Here is a 20,570-nt window from a genome sequence, read left to right on the forward strand (position 1 = left end):
AGTTTGAAAAGTCCTTGTTTAACCGGGAAAGCAGAAGTTTGTCCGTTTTGTTGGGTAGAGAGTGGAGATTAGCCAGATGGATGCTAGGCAACGGCATTCGAAATCTACGCTGTCTGAGCTTCACCAGCGTGCTGGCTCGCTTCCCCTCTCTGCATGTCCTGAAGCATCTAAACAGCGCCGCAGCTCCGCTGACTACTATGTTCAGCAAAACATCCAAATAATCGAAAACCGGTTGGAGATTTTGTGGTGTGTTCTGCCAAATGTTCAGCAGTTCTTCCCTGGTGTAACTGATCATGTTTGACAAACAAAAAACAGGAAAAACTAACAAAAACACTAAAATAACTGGAGAGCCAAGCACAATGGCTGCCATGCGCGACGCCATCTTGAAACAACATTTTTCATCCAAGCTGCAAGTCCAGTGTGAAGTTTCCTAATTCAGTGATGATTTGGGGTGCTGTGATGTCTGCTGGTGCCGGCCACAGCCATATCACCCTGCAGCCCAAGACCGGTTGCCCATGGAAGCTAAGCAGGGCTGAGCCTGGTCAGTACCTGGATGGGAGACCTCCTGGGAAAACTAGATTGCTGATGGAAGAGGTGTTAGTGAGGCCAGCAGGGGGTGCTCACCCTGCAGTCTGTGTGGGTCCTAACACCCCAGTATAGTGACGGGGAAACTATACTGTAAAAAGCACCGTCTTTCGGATGAGACGTTAAACCGAGGTCCTGACTCTCTGTGGTCATAAAAAATCCCATGACACTCATCATAAAGAGTAGGGGTGTAACCCCGGTGTCCTGGCCAAATTCCCTCCACTAGCCCTTGTCAATCATGGCTTCCCAATAATCCCCATCCACTTGATTGGCTCTATGACACTCTCTCCTCTCCACCTGTAGCTGGTGTGTGGTGAGCAATACACAAAGCACTATATAAATGCCACATTCATTCATTCATTCATTCCATTGTGTTTTATGAAGTCCAAAGTCAATGCAGCCGTCTACCAGGCGGCACTTTATGCTTCCATCTGCTGACAAGCTTTTATGGAGATGATTTCCTTTTCCAGCTGGACTTTAGCACCTGCCAACAGTGCCAAAACCACTTCCAAGTGATTTGCTGACCATTATATTACTGTGCTTGATTGGCCAGCCAACATGCCTGACCTGAACTCCATATGGAATATATGGGATATTTTCAAGAGAAAGATGAGAAACAGTTGATCCAACAATACAGACGAGCTGAAGGCTCAATAGTGCCTCAGCAGTGCCACAGGCTGATCGCTTCCATGCCACACCCCACTGATGCTGTAATTTGTGCTAATGGTGTCCCAACCAAGTATTGAGTACATAAATGAACATGCTTTAAAGAACTTGAACTTTTCTGTTTTGCAAATCCTTTTTTTGATTGATCTTAGGAAATATTCTAATATTTTGAGATACTGGATTTTTGACTATCATGAGTGTAAGCTCTAATCATCAAAATTAAAAAATAACCTTTTGAAATGTTTTACTTTACATGTAATGAATCTAGAATATATGAAAGTTTCACTTTTTGAAATAAGTTACCAAAAAAAAGATGTACCTGTATATAAGAAACTTCTTTCCTGGTTTAATTTTCATTTATTTTTAAGAAAAGAATGTGTATTTACCATCGACCCAGCTACAGCCAGAGATCTGGATGATGCACTATCCTGCAAACAGCTCTCAGATGGTATGTGTGGTTCCTTTGACATTGAAGCTCGTTAAAAATGTTATTACACTTACAAAAATTCAGCTCTTTATGATACAATAAACTTTTTGTTTTTTCCTCATGTAGGCAATTTTGAAGTTGGTGTTCATATAGCTGATGTGAGTTACTTTGTGGAGGAGGGAAATGTCTTGGATCAAATCGCTGGTAAAAGAGCCACAAGTGTTTATCTGGTTCAGAAGGTACAAGTTCAAGTTTGATTTTCACTTTTGCACTTTGCGCTATAAAAAATTTACCAAACAATTCCAAGTCCCTTAAAGTCCGTGTAAAGTCAATATTAAACGTGTGTTCGGAGTTTGTCACACCACAGAAAAATGTGTTATTAACCACCCAGCCAAATTTGACTGCTAAAAAAAAACAGCCAAGTAAATAAAATAAGGTATCAACATCTTGGAAAAAATAAGCAGTATTCTCTGCTCTCATACGCTGGGGGCGTGTCCACTGGCGGTGCTGAAACCACACCCACTCACGGAAAAGCTGCTGTCTCTCTGCTGTCTTCCTCTAGCAGCTTATTTAACCCTCTAAGCACCAAAGTCACAAAATTGCAACAAGACGTCATACTTCATGAAATGGACTGTAGTTTCTAATATGGTGTAATATCTCATTTGTATTCCCTGCCACTAGATGGTAGGGTTGCACGATACACCGGTACTACGGTAGTATCGCGATACTAAAGCTTAAAAATACCCGCGGTGCCATTGCATTTTTTAAACGGTAGTATCGTCTATACGGTACCGTAAGATATGTTGTATGCACGGCAAGAACACCGTTTAAAACGTTCATTTGAACATTCATGCCAGCAGAAACATTACAAGTTGATTGCCAAATGTCTTTCTGCTGTGCTCTGTGTATACGCATTATATGGTATTGAGTGTTTCCCGATGCTTCAGTTCAGTTTGCAATGAAAAGTCGCACTTGCACGTCGTTGTTCATGCTGCAGTTTATCAGAAGAAAGGGTCTGATTCAGACCATCTTATGTCATTTTAAAAAACAGCAGCTCAAGCATCACTTATTCAACATCAATATCTTACAAGAAAGTATTCTCACAGTTTAATTAATTTGACCACTTCTAGAACAGTTGTAATAGTTCGTTTCTGGAAGCATCTTTGCGATCACGAACGCAAATCCATTCATCAGCATAGCGGCTTTGCACTTGGTTCTTATCAATCATTATATATATTTTTTTAAAATTAATTTATAATGTTATGTTTTAATATACTCGGAAATTTCAAGATACGCGAGCAAAAAAAATGCTCCTGACAGTTCGGCAATACGACACGAGCAAGAGAGCTGTTTTTGTTTCGTTTGTTCGAATCCAAATCCACGTTGGTTTGGGCGAATCACTGATTCACTGAGCCATTCATAAAAACAGTCATTTGATTCCTCCTGAAGGATTCAGCCGTTTTGAAAGAATCGTTTGAATGACTCAGTGATTCAATCACGAACTTCTGCCACCTGCTGGCCGTTTTTAAGTTTCCCATCTAAAAGTAGGCATATTACATTATTTTCCAACATATTTCTATATTCAGAATTTAGTATTTAAAACACTAATCTCATAACATTATTTATGCAATTATGTATAAATGCCACATCTAAATGTCACTTCATGCAGCTTCTGTGCAGTGCTGAGATGAGTTTTGTTTAGATTATTTCATGGATAACAATAGCCAGTCATTAATTCACATTAAGTATTCAGAGAATAATATTGTCTGTTTTCACTTACATCTATTTATTTATTAAATTTTGATTCATTTTGTAGAATTTAATTTTAAATTAACACAATACTGCATAGTATCGTGATACTACTTGGTATCGTGATACTTCAGCTGGTATAGTATCGTAAGACATTTTTATGGTATCGTGACAACCCTACTAGATGGCAGACATGTAGTACTTTGAATAGGAACATGATGTAATTTTGGTCTAGAATCAAAGTGTTTGAGGAAATGGCAGAACAATGAGCTATCGTGTCATTGATGCGGAACCAGTTCAGTTCATGGCGTGTGAGTAAATTGTGAGATTTGTGAGAGAAAATCGCCAAATGGCTAATAAAAAGTTGTACCGTGAGGATGTGTTGCAAATGTTATTCGCCGATTCTGACTCTGAAGGGGAATATTTGCCTTTTGGAAATGACGATCGGTCGTCTAATGATCACGCTTCTCCCGATACATCTTTGCAGCGCAATGGTGCTGCCGTACAAGGCGAGTGTGTTCACGAAGCACAAACAAGTGATCATTTCGACCCTTTGCCTAATGGGGATGGGGGTGGCAGGGGTGAACATGGTCGTAGTGTCCATAGGAGAGGCTCTGCGTTTTGTGATTGTGTCTTTTGTTCTGATCGCGCACGCTCAAAGGGCCGCCAGCAGACAAAGTACAGCAGTCAGTGTGGGGTAGGTCTGTGCGATGCAATGAGAGGTACCATACTCTCAAGAACTATAAACTGTGTCACCTAGATACCTGATTGGGTAGATAGCTGGTCAACTGATCAAAAAATAGGCACATGTATTTTACTATGGCACAGTAATATAGTAATAATTTACTACTTTCTCCTGTTTTACTGTTGATTTCCTCTTTTCCTGATCATTTGGAATGAGGATAAAAAGACAAAAAAAAACATGCAAATAAGTTCAAACATCCATTCAATATCTATTATTTCCTGAATATTACTGATGAACTGATCAAAAAGTAGGCTACTGTTTTCATGCGTTTTACTACTATATAGTATAGTAATATTGTAATAATTTAGTACTTTCTCCTGTTTTATTGTTGGTTTCCTCTTTTCTGATAATTTGGAATGATGATAAAAAGAACAAAAAACATGCAAATAAGTTCAAACATCAATTCAATATCTACTACTTCCTGAATATTATGAAATTCAAGAGGGCCCTTGATGACGTCATAATATGCAAATTAGATTAGTATATTTACACCCCACATAAACTTTCGGTCATGCCCAACATTTTTCTAATTTACAGTAGATATCTATCTTTAAGCCCTTTCATGCCACAAGCTTTTGCAATCTTGATGTCAAAATCCAGCAGTTTTTCCAAAAATCCCTGGTGCCTAAAGGGTTAATAAGGAGACTGAGCTGTTTTGTAAATGATTGCAACCAGGTATTATGCCATTTACTTGCATAATTGTTGGGACAGATTGTTGTATAAACAGGCCAAATGCACACTGGAAAAGGAGATCAGAGTGGCAAAGAGGAATTATTCTGGAAAGCTAAGGAACCAATTATATTCAAGTGATCCTGCTTCAGTGTGGAAAGGTCTGAAAGACGACATCAATTACAAGACACCATCCCCCAGTGCTGTGGAGAATCAACAACTGGCAGACGATCTGAACAAGTTTAATTGCAGGTTTGAAAAAACACCATTCACACCTCCTGCAACCCCCCTCCTGCAGATCAGTGAAGATGATGTGCGTCAGGTCTTCAGAAAGAACAAGAGAAGGAAGGCACCAGGCCCAGACAGTGTGACACCAGCCTGGCTGAAAACCTGCGCTGACCAGCTGGCCCCCATCTTCACACAGATCTTCAACAGATCACTAGAGCTGTGTGAAGTCCCCTCATGCTTCAAACGCTCCGCCATCATCCCCGTCCCAAAGAAACCCCAAATTACTGGACTTAATGACTACAGACCTATGGCTCTAACTAGGGGTGTAACGATAAATAGATTATTGGATCGATTCTGTGATTTTCCTAATGCATCGCGATTCTCTCTTGAATCGATTCTGAACTTAGTTTTTAACAGCAGATGGCGCTCTAGGCTAGTTTTTAACTGCACACTCAAATGATCACGAAGACCGATGGGCGTTCAACTGAGTGGTTAAATGTACTTGTACCTCTGCTTTTACACTTTTATGATGCAAGATTAATGTCATGTTTTGCAGTTACGCTTATCTTTTTTTAGGACTTTGGGAGGATGAATTGGTCTTAAATTCCACTATTAATTCCTTCTGTAAGAAAATAAAATGGTGGATCAGATTTATTTGATGACATCTGCATGGCTTTTGAAGGAAATGAAACTGAACAGCAAGATTTTCATGCATTTTTGAATTCTTTAAACAGCATTAAGTCTTGAATATAGTTAGGAAAAAATTTTACTTTTTAGAAATCACTATCCATAAAGACCAGGATGGTGTAATGAGTCCACTGAAGGCGAGTTGTGATGAACCCAAGTGTAGTTTATTAAAAATCCAACGAGCAAAAACATGAACAAAGCTTGGCTTGGCAAAAACACAAACAGACTCACCAACAGAGGGTTACACAAACAATACTCGACAAGACACAAGGGCAACATGAAGGCTAATTATATCAAACAATTGGGTCACATGACAAGAACCAACCAATGGGAAGCAAGGCACATGAATACAACAACCAATCACAGAACAGAACAAAAACCACAAGACCAGATATTAGGCTTGTTTAACTTCATGCGGCGCCACAAAGATCAGCTGCCGCCTGACAAAAGCAATGCATTCTGATTAGAAAATTTTTCTAATCAGCCGCCTTACGATCATATGTGCCTTCAAAGTACCGCGAGAGCAAAACGAGACAAGCCGTCTAGGTCAGGCGCTGCAGTTGCTCAAAATCGGCTGCGAAAGCCTTAATGATTACTTTATATATACTTTAATAACCTTAATACCTTAACCTCAATAACACTTTATTCTTATTGGTCAGGTTGTGTGATGACAAGCACGATTTGTGTTGCGTGTTTATTCTAACAATTCAATTCCAATAATGCTCACAAATCTGTGTTTTTATAACTGTAAATCTTTTTTAGTATAGTCGCACTGCTATATTGAGTCACTGATAAAAGCATATATACTAAGGTGTAATGATTCATCGATATGGATCGATACAATATCTGACGATATGATGCATCGATGCCACGTGTAAAATATCGATATCTGTAGTATAAATAGGCACCTTTATTTTGGCACTGTCCACATTTTCACATAATGTCTGTCTCTGCATTACCACCAACGTGTGCAGTCTCGTTCAAACTCACATATAAGGACTGCCCAAAGGCTCAAGGTGAGTATAAAAGACGCTTGGGAATGTTTGCGGAACAGTCAAGCGGCGTGTGAAAAGTTTTCTGAGCACACATCTGAAGTGCACGCACACAGGCAGTCTACACTGCACGAATACTGAATTGAGTCTCTTCCGCTTTTTTGTGCATGGATCAATAAATGCAGACATCAAAATGTGCGTTTTGGTGAATATCCTAGTAAACACAGTTGGTTAGGCATATGTCTTAACGTAAACAGTTAGGAAAGTAAATGCATGTGTATCATATTAAATCCGATCTTTCATTCTTAAAAGTGAAAGCAAATAATAATAAAATATGAGTAGTCACAATAGATATAATAACAGCAATTTCCACAATTAATATGTTAAAATACAATGATTAATACAGTGAAAATAGGAGAACAAATGTGTTGTTATATGAGAGAGTGCACTGAGAGAAATTACTAATACTGAGCAGTAGAAATTTGACACCCCTCAGCATGGAGGACAGAGATGGAGCCGCTCTGTCTAGCGCATTAGTGCGCATGCGTCTAAAGAGTACTTTAACTCATTTCTAAGAGTTAAAGTACTCTTCATATATATTCATTCATATACGTATATGTGTATGTGTATGTGTATGTATATGTATGTCCAAAAACCAGTCAATATCTGGTGTTGCCACCATTTGCCTCATGCAGTGCAACACATCTCCTTCGCATAGAGTTGATCAGGGTTGTTGATTGTGGCCTGTGGAATGTTGGTCCACTCCTCTTCAATGGCTGTGCGAAGTTGCTGGATATTGGCAGGAACTGGAACACGCTGTCATAAACGCCAATCCAGAGCATCCCAAACATGCTCAATGGGTGACGTGTCCGGAATTGTGTACAGATCCTTGCAACATAGGGCCGTGCATTATCATGCTGCAACATGAGGTGATGGTCGTGGATGAATGGCACAAAAATGGGCCTCAGGATCTTGTCACGGTATCTCTGCATTCAAAATGCCATCAATAAAATGCACCTGTGTTCGTTGTCCATAACATACGCCTGCCCATACCATAACACCACCGCCACCATGGGCCACTCGATCCACAACGTTGACATCAGCAAACCGCTCACCCACATGACGCCATACACGCTGTCTGCCATCTGCCCTGTACAGTGAAAACCGGGATTCATCCGTGAAGAGAACACCTCTCCAAAGTGCGATTGTGAGCATTTGCACACTCAAGTTGGTTACAACGACGAACTGCAGTCAGGTCGAGACCCCAATGAGGACGTTGAGCATACAGATGAGCTTCCCTGAGATATGGTTGCTGACATTTTGTGCAGAAATTCTTTGGTAATGCAAACTGATTGTTGCAGCAGCTGGCCGGGTGGCTGGTCTCAGACGATCTTGGAGGTGAAGTTGCTGGATGTGGAGGTCCTGGGCTGGTGTGGTTACACATGGGTCTGCGGTTGTGAGGCCGGTTGGATGTACTGCCAACTTCTCTGAAACGCCTTTGGAGATGGCTTATGGTAGAGAAATGAACATTCAATTCACGGGCAACAGCTCTGGTGGACATTCCTGCAGTCAGCATGCCAATTGCACGCTTCCCCAAATCTTGCAACATCTGTAGCATTGTGCTGTGTGATAAAACTGCACATTTTAGAGTGGCCTTTTATTGTGGCCAGCCTAAGGCACACCTGTGCAATAATTATGCTGTCTAATCAGCATCTTGATATGCCACACCTGTGAGGTAGATGGATTATCTCGGCAAAGGAGAAGTGCTCACTAACACAGATTTAGACAGATTTGTGAACAATATTTGAGAGAAATAGGCCTTTTGTGTACATAGAAAAAGTCTTAGATCTTTGAGTTCAGCTCATGAAAAATGGGGGCAAAAACAAGAGTTGCGTTTATAATTTTGTATTATTATATATATATATTAGGGTGCATCAAATTTGAATGGGAAATTTTAATTTCAAAATATCAATTTGGCTGGCATTGCATTTTGTTCCAATTAACATAAAAATAACTTTTGCAAAGTTTTGAGGAATTCCACTGAGATTTAGGGGTGCCACCTAACACATGAACTTTGGCGAAATTTCGAAAAATGTGCAATTTTTTGTCTAATTGCCAAAAGGTTGACCTGGAAATGTTGAGTACAGTGAACTTTTATACAGTAATATGTTCTATAGGGTTATCAAAGTAAAAGTTGTTTGTTTGCCCTTTGTGCAACTTGGGCATTTCTCAGTAGGGCTGCAACTAACGATTATTTTAATAATCGATTAATCTGTCGATTATTTTTTCGATTAATCGATGAATCGGATTTAAAAAAAAAAAAAAGAAAAGCATTCATTTCCAACCCTTTATTCAAAAACAGAACTAAAATCTTTAGAAAGTGCACCAACATGTTGCTCCTTGAACATCCCTGAGCTGTTATAATAATAATAAAATAAAATAAAAATGGACTAACACAAAAAACATACACATGTATGCTTTACATCTGCCAAATATATAGACTTTTTTGGGGGGGGGGTGCAAAAAATTAAATAATTTAACAACACTGCGTCGTTAGCGTTGGTATTGTATCAGACACTTGCACTTAACATTATATGAAAATCAAGCTCAAATGGAGTTAACAATGTTTTTGACCAGAGAATGACGGAGATGGAGTGTTTTGTCTGTCATTAGAACGGCTGTAACTGTTATCTGAAGCAGCAAGTGCATTATGCTTTCATCAACTTTTACAGGTTATATAACTTTGATTGTAGCTATATGGGCGCTTAGTTTTTTCTTGTTGTTTAATACACTTGGCCAAAATCTCAAATTAAGCGCTTATGCACATAATGTACAGGATATTTAAAACGTATATAGACAGCAAATAACTAATTCTTCTCCACTCTTCAAACACACAAAAACATTATCCTTTACTGACATAGTGTTTGAGTAAAGAAAACGCTGTACTATTCAAACACCAATTATTTATTCACCCTTGCATTGCGAAAAAGCAGAGATCTCATCTTCTCCAGGCTGTGCGCGCGTCAATCTGAACGGAGGCGGGGTGAAGTTACGAGGTCTCGTTGAGAGCTCGATGATCCAATGGCGTTACGAAGTTTTACTGACAAGTTATTTTAATGCTTATCATTGGTTTACTATTTTTAAAACTCTCTGATTTAAAATAATAAAAGCAATTATAAGCGACTCAAGTTTGGATAATTTTTCACAGCACCTGACTGGGCTAGGGTATGGCAACTGCCATACTCTGCCATCATAACGCCGCCCCTGCTCCCACACCTTGATGACTTGGGTCGCACGGATTTCTCTGCCTCCGCCATGTATCTTTCCTCTACCTCCGCTCGTTTTTTTTTTACTTTTTTTTTTTTTTTTATGAGGCGCCAAACTCTGCTACCATCCGTGCGCGAGAGAGACCGAGTGTGTTCACTCCGCTCCGCGCTAAACTAAAGTTTTTTTTTTTTAATAATCAAGCGTCTCGCGTCGCGCGACACAACGAATCGATTATGAAATTCGTTGCCAACGCTTTTAGTAATCGATTTTTATCGATTTAATCGATTCGTTGTTGCAGCCCTATTTCTCAGAATTCAACTTTCAAGATTCTCCATTAATTTGTCCTATAGACAAAATGAATGGAGGTCAATGGGACATGTTCACGTGGTCTTACCCTGAATTTTGTGCAGCAGTGATGGATGTCGGACACACATATAAAGTTTAATTGACTTTATTGTTAAACACAAGGGGCGATACTGACACACTTAAAAGAACAAACCCTCTCTAGTGGCTAACTCACTGGCAACTAATGGGGCCTAAATGGTAAGAGCTGACACTAACTACAGTAAACTTAAAACTTAATTGCTCAGTCTGTGCCAGAATCTGCTCCAATGAGCAACATCATGTTAATTTACTGTAACAAATACAATGCTACTCTCAATAAACATGAGACATCTACAGCACTCTGGAGAAGGTTTTTGTCCAGGATATCCCTGTACTTGGCCGCATTCATCTTTCCCTCGATTGCAACCAGTCGTCCTGTCCCTGCAGCTGAAAAACACCCCCACAGCATGATGTTGCCACCACCATGCTTCACTGTTGGGACTGTATTGGACAGGTGATGAGCAGTGCCTGGTTTTCTCCACACATACCGCTTAGAATTAAGGCCAAAAAGTTCTATCTTGGTCTCATCAGACCAGAGAATCTAATACAGGTGTTTTTTATCAAACTCCATGCGGGCTTTCATGTGTCTTGCACTGAAGAGAGGCTTCCGTCGGGCCAGTCTGCCATAAAGCCCCGACTGGTGGAGGGCTGCAGTGATGGTTGACTTTCTACAACTTTCTCCCATCTCCCGACTGCATCTCTGGAGCTCAGCCACAGTGATCTTTGGGTTCTTCTTTACCTCTCTCACCAAGGCTCTTCTCCCCCGATAGCTCAGTTTGGCCGGACGGCTAGCTCTAGGAAGGGTTCTGGTCGTCCCAAACGTTTTCCATTTAAGGATTATGGAGGCCACTGTGCTCTTAGGAACCTTAAGTGCAGCAGAAATTTTTTTGTAACCTTGGCCAGATCTGTGCCTTGCCACAATTCTGTCTCTGAGCTCTTCAGGCAGTTCCTTTGACCTCATGATTCTCATTTGCTCTGACATGCACTGTGAGCTGTAAGGTCTTATATAGTGTGTGGCTTTCCTAATCAAGTCCAATCAGTATAATCAAACACAGCTGGACTCAAATGAAGGTGTAGAACCATCTCAAGGATGATCAGAAGAAATGGACAGCACCTGAGTTAAATATATGAGTGTCACAGCAAAGGGTCTGAATACTTAGGACCATGTGATATTTCAGTTTTCTTTTTAATAAATCTGCAAAAATGTCAACAATTCTGTGTTTTTCTGTCAATATGGGGTGCTGTGTGTACATTGAGGAAAAAAAATGAACTTAAATGATTTTAGCAAATGGCTGCAATATAACAAAGAGTGAAAAATTTAAGGGGGTCTGAATACTTTCCGTACCCACTGTATACACTGAATATGACATTGTCCACTCTAGAATACTGTTGATGTTAAGCTATTAAGCTTAGCTAACATAGATAGCTAACTGTGGTTGGCAAACTAACGTTAGCTAGATGTAATGAGCACCAAATACCTATAAATATGACTTAAATGACTTATTACTATCATATCTGTAGTTGTGTCTTTGTATACTTATTTATCATATGTAATACATACCCAACACAGAAAGATCACCTCAAACAGAAAGATCACCTCAGTTTTCTTGAGCTGTAGTATTGTTTACCTCAGATCTCAATGGCGACCATTGAGCACTGTTAACCACTTTATCCAACAAAAACAGATGTGCGGTGGCACCCCTAAATCATCATGTACTGGAAAAATATTTTGCATGTTGTTTCTACATATATTGGAACACTTTTAGCACCCAGCCATATCAAAATTCAAGAATTGCAAGCATCACGCGGTCTTCTGTATGAGTACTGAACAAACCCGTGCGTCTGCGCCATACATTAATACAGAGACACACAGAAGTCATATTTAAATAGACGTTTTGCGGCTTAATATTTACAAATAGGAGTGGGAGTGTGCTCACTTGTGTGTGCGCTTACGTTTGTTTGTTTGTGTGTGTGTGTGTGTGTGTGTGTGTGCGCGAACCGGGGCGGAACGCCGCTGTGCGCGCAATACAGAGAGCTTGACCATGTAGAGACAGAAATGACTTGCCGATTTCCATTGGGAAGCTTCTTAAAAATAAATTTTCCCTGAAGCAAACCCGGCGGCTTCATAGCTGCATCCATGTTAGCACGCATACACACAGGTTCAAGACTCGTTCTCACCCCTACAGTGCAATTCGGCTAGGTATACATCCGGCTAAAATATCAAGGTGAAAGTCATCATAGCTTGCGTAGTATAGACCCAGCTCCCAACCCAACTTTGAGAATAGATTAACGGCGATATTTTTTTTTATCGCCCGATAAGAGTCTCACGTTAACGCAGCACGTTAACGCCGATAACGGCCCACCACTAATATATATATATATATATAAGAACCTTTCACACTTCCGCCAGGTATGAGACATAATCCTTTATTCTCTTATCATTATTATTTTGTTTTTATTCAGCCATTATCAGCCTTGGCAATAAAACGTTTACCAAGCCACATCGCTTCAATCTCAGTATACAGTGGGGCAAAAAAGTATTTAGTCAGCCACCAATTGTGCAAGTTCTCCCACTTAAAAAGATGAGAGAGGCCTGTAATTTTCATCATAGGTATACCTCATCTATGAGAGACAAAATGAGGGGAAAATTTTTTTAAAGAATTAATTGGTAAATTCCTGTGTAAAATAAGTATTTGGTCACCTACAAACAAGCAAGATTTCTGGCTCTCACAGACCTGTAACTTCTTCAAGAGGCTCCTCTGTCCTCCACTCGTTACCTGTATTAATGTCATTTGTTTGAACTTGTTATCAGTATAAAAGACACCTGTCCACAACCTCAAACAGTCCAACTCCAAACTCCACCATGGCGACTTCAATTATACAACTTCAATTATTAGAAAATGGAAGACATACAAGACCACTGATAATCTCCCTCGATCTGGGGCTCCACGCAAGATCTCACCCCGTGGGGTCAAAATGATCTCAAGAACTGTGAGCAAATATCCCAGAACCACACGGGGGGACCTAGTGAATGACCTGCAGAGAGCTAGGACCAGAGTAACAAAGGCTACCATCAGTAACACACTGCACCGCCAGGGACTCAAATCCTGCAGTGCCAGACGTGTCCCCCTGCTTAAGCCAGTACATGTCCGGGCCCGTCTGAAGTTTGCTAGAGAGCATTTGGATGATCCAGAAGAGGATTGGGAGAATGTCATATGGTCAGATGAAACCAAAATAGAACTGTTCTGTTGAAAGTAAAAAAAAAAAAAAAAATCTTTTTTCTTTTTACTTGTCAATTTATTGTGTGGTGTCTGCATACCAAATAAATACAGTAATCATACAAAAAACTATATTAAACTAAGAATAATATTTTTAAAAATGTTACGAACAGCAATTACATTTAATAATGAACAGTAGGTCTCAAAAATTACATACTTTAACAATACTTTAATACTGGCCTTTAACAAAGAATTGAATCTGTCAATATGACACTACATTTCAACAACGTTGAAGGTGTAGCCGTGAGGCTTTAACTCCTCTTGTAATTTAATGATCTCCAGGTTTATTTTCACATTTTCTAGGTCTATTTTTTTGCGTTTTTATTTTTTATTTTCAGGATCTCCTCTTCTACTTTTGCGCATTCAAGCTTGAGAAGCTTGCAGCAGTTATAGTTTATGTCCTCATCCAGCTCATTTGCACGCTTCCTTTTCCTTGCATTTTCGACTGAAGGTGGCAGTTCTTTGTCTTGTGTGCTCCCTGGATGGTCTGCATGAAGGACAGTAGGATCTCCTGTTGAAGCTGGCAGTACGATGTTTCCAGCGCAAGTTTCTGTTACTGGTGTTGGCTGACTTGATGCAATAACGCCTGCTGGTGGATAAACAAGACCTCGTTTGTTTGTTTGTTTTTTACTTTACAACATTGTGTGCATTTGAATCACAGGGTAGAACATAGTGATGCTGATAATAATAATAATAACAACAACCACAACAACAACGTCACTGACTGTTCTCTCGCAACTGCGAGTCAGAAAAGTCAAAATGACCTTAATAAGAATAAAACTTAGTAATAAAGTATTTATACTTTGAGCCATGTCTGCGGCTTCAATTCCACTTTCAACTCCAGTGATTCCACAGACGGTGGGTGAGTTGTCGCCGATTATTTCTAGGATAACGGTTGAATACGGGCCAGGCTCTGGTCTCGGACCACCTCCAGTGGGGACATGTTTAGTGCGAGGAGAGTCCTCAATTGCTTGTGTCTTAAGGTCGCTCCACTTCTTCCTCAATTCCTTTACCTCCCTCTGCTCAAAGCCTTTTGCGTTTATTTTGTTTATGTCCTGCCAAATCTCAATTTTTTTCCGGTTTGTAACAGACGAGTTTAATTTGCTTTCAATGACTGTTTTGTTTTCTTTGTATCCATCAATTAAAATGAGAATTTCTTCATGACTGAAATTTTTCTTCCTGTTTCTTTTCTCTTCCATACCTTCGATTAAAAGTTTGCTTTGATTTTGATGACTTAAACGTTAGACGTTAACGTCTTTTTTCAGGTTCAGTTTAAGCGGAGTTCAGTCTAACAATTTGAAGGCGTTTGATTGGGTAAGAAACATATACGTCATTCTATGCGACTACACATTACTTTACGGAGAGCTTACGGACTACTAGTTACGTCCTGCCTTACGAACAACTGGTGCAACCGAAGGAAGTACAAATTTAGTTACAAACTAGCAAGTAGTTACTAAGATTCTAGTGTGGACTTAATGTTCTAATTTACATAAGAACTTACAAATGGCTGGTGCAACCCTACCCTGGAGTGGCCTAGCCAGTCTCCAGATCTCAACCCCATCAAAAATCTTTGGAGGGAGTTGAAAGTCCGTGTTGCCCAGCGACAGCCCCAAAACATTACTGCTCTAGAGGAGATCTGCATGGAAGAATGGGCCAAAATACCAGCAACAGTGTGTGAAAACCTTGTGAAGACTTATAGAAAACGTTTGACCTCTGTCATTGCCAACAAAGGGTATATAACAAAGTATTGAGAGGAAATTTTGTTATTGACCAAATACTTATTTTCCACCATAATTTGCAAATAAATTCTTTTTAAAGTCTTTATAAAATCCTACAATGTGATTTTCTGGATTTTTTTTCCCCCTCATTTTGTCTCTCATAGTTGAGGTATACCTATGATGAAAATTACAGGCCTCTCTCATCTTTTTAAGTTGGAGAACTTGCACAATTGGTGGCTGACTAAATACTTTTTTGCCCCACTGTACATTTACCCAATTTATGAGATTAATAGTACACTTTTACTCAGAACTCACTTCCTTTTGCGATCACATGTGGAATTTGGTCGTTTACTGTTGTTAAAATATGCTATTTATAGCCTTTTATATCGCTGCACAAATTAGCATTTCAGATGTACACATTCTCTCCAGAAAATCACATACAAATATCCTATCGTAATCGTGTGTTTATCTTACAGTATATAATCTATTGTGGCTGTTGTCAAGTTTATTTCTGCTGTGTAAAAGCCTTAACATGTATGCTCTGGCTGAAACTCACATTGTTTCAATTTCAAAGACTAAGACAGATGTGATCAAGACTCAGACTTTAATCGCTTGGCCAGAAATATGACCGATTGCTTTGAACAGAGCGGATATCAAAAAAGAGTGGTTGATCAGGCTTTGAACAGAGTGACAATTACAACAGGAAGACTTTTACTTAAAAAGAAAAGCAAGAAGAACAGCTCAACACGACCATACTTTGTGACGTATTATAGTAGTGTGTCATATGAAATCAAACACATATAATCACTAGGAACTGGGGCATTATTCAAAGTGATCCGAGTTTACATGAGATACAGAATCCCACGATCAAGGATAAAGTGCTGAGAAGCTATTTGCCCTCTATGAAACGGACAGTATGGTTGGATTGAGGAATCCAATCATTGTGACAATGTTATTCAAGCTAAATCATTTGTAGATGTCTGCACAAAGAAAAATGTATTCAGTAGGGGTGTCTACGAATAGTCGACGATTCGATGCTTCCATTCGAGGAGCCTGATTCGACTCCCAATCTCAGTCGAATATTCGCGGGGTGTTATGATCATGCCATTTTGGCAATATGGGGGTGCTCAGTGTCTGATTTCACATCGAACTACCGGTTTTCTCCCAATAAGTTAGCCTATTATGATAATGCTGTAAATAAGAATCTTAAAAGAAAGAAGCTTTAAATAAATATTTTAACGTGCGTGAATAAATCCAACTTCCCCTATAGATTAAAGTTTCACTTTCTAATCCATGACCGACAGAGGAACATTCTTGGCGGCAAGGATTTAAATCTTTAACAAGACTCAAATTGACACAGGCAGAGTGGAAGACTTTTTTTTTTTTTTCGATCAGGTAGGGTACAAGTGATTTCAAAATGTTTTAGTCGGTTTATTTATATCGTGTATATATTATCTCTGTTTCACTTTATTTTGATGGTCCCTTTAACACATTCTATTGACTATAAGTAATGTTGCACCTACATTTCTACTAACTCTCATTAGAGTGTTAGTAGTGTATTAGTTGACTGGTAGGGTTAGGGTTAGATTAAGTTGACACGTTCTTGCAAAGTTACTTATAGTCAGTAGAATATCTGTTGGGAGACCAACACAATAAGGAGTTAGTAGATATGAAGCAGACAGTCTACTAATACTCTTATGGGAGTTTGTTGACCAGTAGTTGCAACATTACTTAGTGTCAACAGAATGTTCATAAGGGACCATCAAAATAAAGTGTTACCATTATCTCGTATAAGATGCATTTGGTTGAGTTACGCTGCAGTAAAACGCTTCATTGTAGTAGGCTACTATACATACGGTGATTATCTCTTCAGCGCGCGGTGCGAGCAGAACAACAATGCAGAATATTAATAACTATGACTGGCACTGTCATATACATAGCATTATAATGAGAACACTATTATAATAAAACGCTGTGATTTTTTTTTTGTGTGTTTAGTTGTGTTTCTGCATGTTATTGCGTGAAGAACTCGTCCACAAAAGGAGTTCATTCAGAGCCGCGCAGACTCGTTCATGTGCATTCGGGGCATTTTGTGCAGATAGCTTATAAGTTGTAATATTAACGTTATGTTATATAAATAACGAAGCATATTCTATGTGAGATAAATGAGTTAAATGCCATTGATTTAAAAACCTGCTATCATATGCTTCATTCTACTGGTCATCTTCAGCGCGCGCAGCACAAAACAGAAATGCAGAACTTTATAACTACAATCATATACATAACGTTATAATGAGAGCACTATTGTAAAAAAAAAAATGTTGTGAATTCTTAAGGGTTTCGCTGACGTTTCATGTTAACTATCTTTTAATCAAAACATAAAACATTATTTACCCCATTTGTATCTGCGAGGCATCCGTTACACATTTTCCTTGTATTTATGACTGTCGAACGTCTGACTTGACTCTTGGTAATGTATTTTGCCCTGCCCCCAAATATATGATTCGACTATGAAAATCCTTAGTCGGGGACACCCGTAGTATTCGGTTAGATCCTTTTATAAATTGTAAGAGTACATGTGTAATCTATAGACTTCAGTGTCCTTGTAATTAAACAAGGACTATCCTATGGTAGTGCACTAGCATCTGCTCATGATTCTAATCCATCTACTTTAAGAACTATTGGTTTAGAAACAGTGACTGGATCCATTAGAAAGGGTGATAGACTACAAAGACAAAGACTTCTACAAAGGGAAGCTTTTTGGATATTTCAGTTAGTATTTCAGTAAAAGCTACAATTTGTCCTGGGATAAATGAAGAATTAGACTTGGCTCCATTTTTGTGAAACCATTGCAAGTATGATATTTTAATTTGTTTCCTTATTATATTTTTTTTAAATTAATTTTTTCTGATTTTTTTTCTCTTTCTCTCTTGCTTTCTCTCTCCTTTATACCTTGTAATGGCTAACAAGGCTATATATCCACAGATTAATTATATCTACACCTGTCATTCATTTAATACCTGACACACTCTGAGGAAGGCTGAAGGCCGAAAATTAATCTGTGTGCAGAGTTTTAGTCAGTTTTAATGTTTCTATTGAGATGGCCATCATTTATTATCCGATCTGATGGTGGATCAGCACCAAGAGATGATGTCTGCAGCCCTGATCGTCAGTGGAGAGCCCCTGAGACATACATTTAAATTATAATAAACAAACAAATATATATTATAAAAATACACAGAGAAACAATAAATGCATTAAAATATACATTACAATTATAGCAAATGAATAAATCATATAAATGTAAAACTTCAAATAATGAATAAAACAAATATAACAAATACATTAAATTATAAATTAAAATGCTCCATCGGGACAAGACCACGGGAATCAGATAAGCCCTTTACACAATGTGACATGGCTGCGGTTGGAGTTGAACTGCGAGTTTTGTCTGGCCAGAGGAGAACTGGCCCCCCGACTGAGCCTAGTTTCTCCCAAGGTTTTTCTCCATTCTGTCACAGAGGGAGTTTTGGTTCCTTGCCGCTGTCGCCTCTGGCTTGCTCAGTTGGGGACACTTAATTTCTAGCAATTATCGTGTACAGTAAAACAGTGTCTATTTAATTTAGGATTTTATGCATATAGTATGTAAACATTGATCAATGAATGTAGAGGTCATCAAATACTGTATCTTTAACATGGAAGCTCAACAGTGCTTAATGCTCAAGAACCAATGAGGTTTATTCTCATGATGTCAGTTGAGTTTTACCATATTTAATTAACTCTATTTATATGCATTTATCAGTGTTTATAAATAAATAAAATCTGTTCATCATATAAAGGGATTGTGTCTCCTCTGATGGCTTTGCTTAAACAACCGTGTTCATGAGGGTGAGTACAGGGTGAAGTACAGAATTTGTTTGTGTGTGTGAGTGAGTCAATTATCCCGGTAATATTAAGTAACTTAATTACTCCACCATAATAGTTCCAAATGAAACCACAGCAGGATCAATTGTTGCGTCTTCAAGTAGTGTTGTCAAAAGACCCGGTACTTCGGTACCAAGTCGGTACTAAAAAGAAAAAAAAACGTCACTGTACCAGGTTTTTTTAAGTACCGGTGATACCAAGTACACCCCGGTCAACCCGGTTCTTGACGCGTATGGCCCTATGATTTCCACGATGCAGAAAACGCGGACGGAATCTCGGAATCCAGTTATAAAAACGGAATTTACAATTTAGCACGGAATGTCACGGAATTTGTCAAAGTTTGGATGAATTAATCAAAAGTAGGTCATTATACTTGAATCAAATCATGACATTCTTAGAGTCTCTGTGCGAATGAATGAATGAATGAATGAATGAATGGCACGTTTTTTTTTTTTTTTTTTTTTACTACACAGACTGAAGCGCGTGTGACGCTCGCGGTGATTTCAGCATCTGCTGTCTCAATGAGGACATAAATACATAAACAACATCTACAGAACTGCTCTGAGAGTAACTTCACGAGCATTTTACAGTTTAATTTGAGTAAAACCAGCGTCATATCATATAGCTACACACAGAAATTTAAAGGTATTCACGGCAACCCGTCAAAATAAAAGTTTATCTTAAAGACATTGTGCCAGAAATATATTACTATTATTTAGTAGAATGTATGTGATACTATTACTAAAGTTGAAAAAAATTAATATTTATTTTTAATGAAATAATCACACAATATTTCTTCCATATTTTAATTTTAATAGTAAATCCCCTTTATTTACCAAAAAAAAAAAGTTTAAATTTCATTAATTAAAAGACAAATTAAATTTGGGTGAAACTTTACTGTTTTTCATACTTTTATTACTTGAAACACTTGAAACTTGAAACACAATTTAAATAAGTATAAAGAATGGCATTGATTTTTGTACATTTTATTTTTGTTTGACTTTATTATTAAAAATAGTGTGTTTTTTAATTAGCATGTGGTACCGAAACTGGTACCGAGAACCGTGGATTTTCACTGGTATCGGTACCGAATACTGAAATTTTGGTACTGTGACAACACTATCTCCAAACAATACACAGTACTGGAGTTTAATTTATCCATGTTTTTGAATGTATCGGTTCAGTGAATGATACCTTTTATAATTATTGCTATTATTATTGTTATTTATTTATTTTATTTTTTAAACTACA

The 20,570-nt window shown here is 38.6% G+C and overlaps 1 protein-coding gene across 3 annotated transcripts in view; it reads left to right on the forward strand.

Annotated features, from left to right (window-relative positions):
* dis3l2 (DIS3 like 3'-5' exoribonuclease 2) overlaps nt 1–20,570 on the forward strand; it is a 163,866-nt gene that overhangs the window by 105,248 nt on the left and 38,048 nt on the right. For all 3 annotated transcript variants that reach the window (XM_058755132.1, XM_058755140.1, XM_058755150.1), the window contains 2 exons: nt 1,620–1,699; nt 1,805–1,917. In XM_058755132.1, the coding sequence (XP_058611115.1) occupies nt 1,620–1,699; nt 1,805–1,917 (193 nt within the window). The remainder of the gene's footprint in view (nt 1–1,619; nt 1,700–1,804; nt 1,918–20,570) is intronic.

Source organism: Onychostoma macrolepis, chromosome 02 (assembly GCF_012432095.1).
Source record: "Onychostoma macrolepis isolate SWU-2019 chromosome 02, ASM1243209v1, whole genome shotgun sequence".
Lineage (NCBI taxonomy): Eukaryota > Metazoa > Chordata > Actinopteri > Cypriniformes > Cyprinidae > Onychostoma > Onychostoma macrolepis.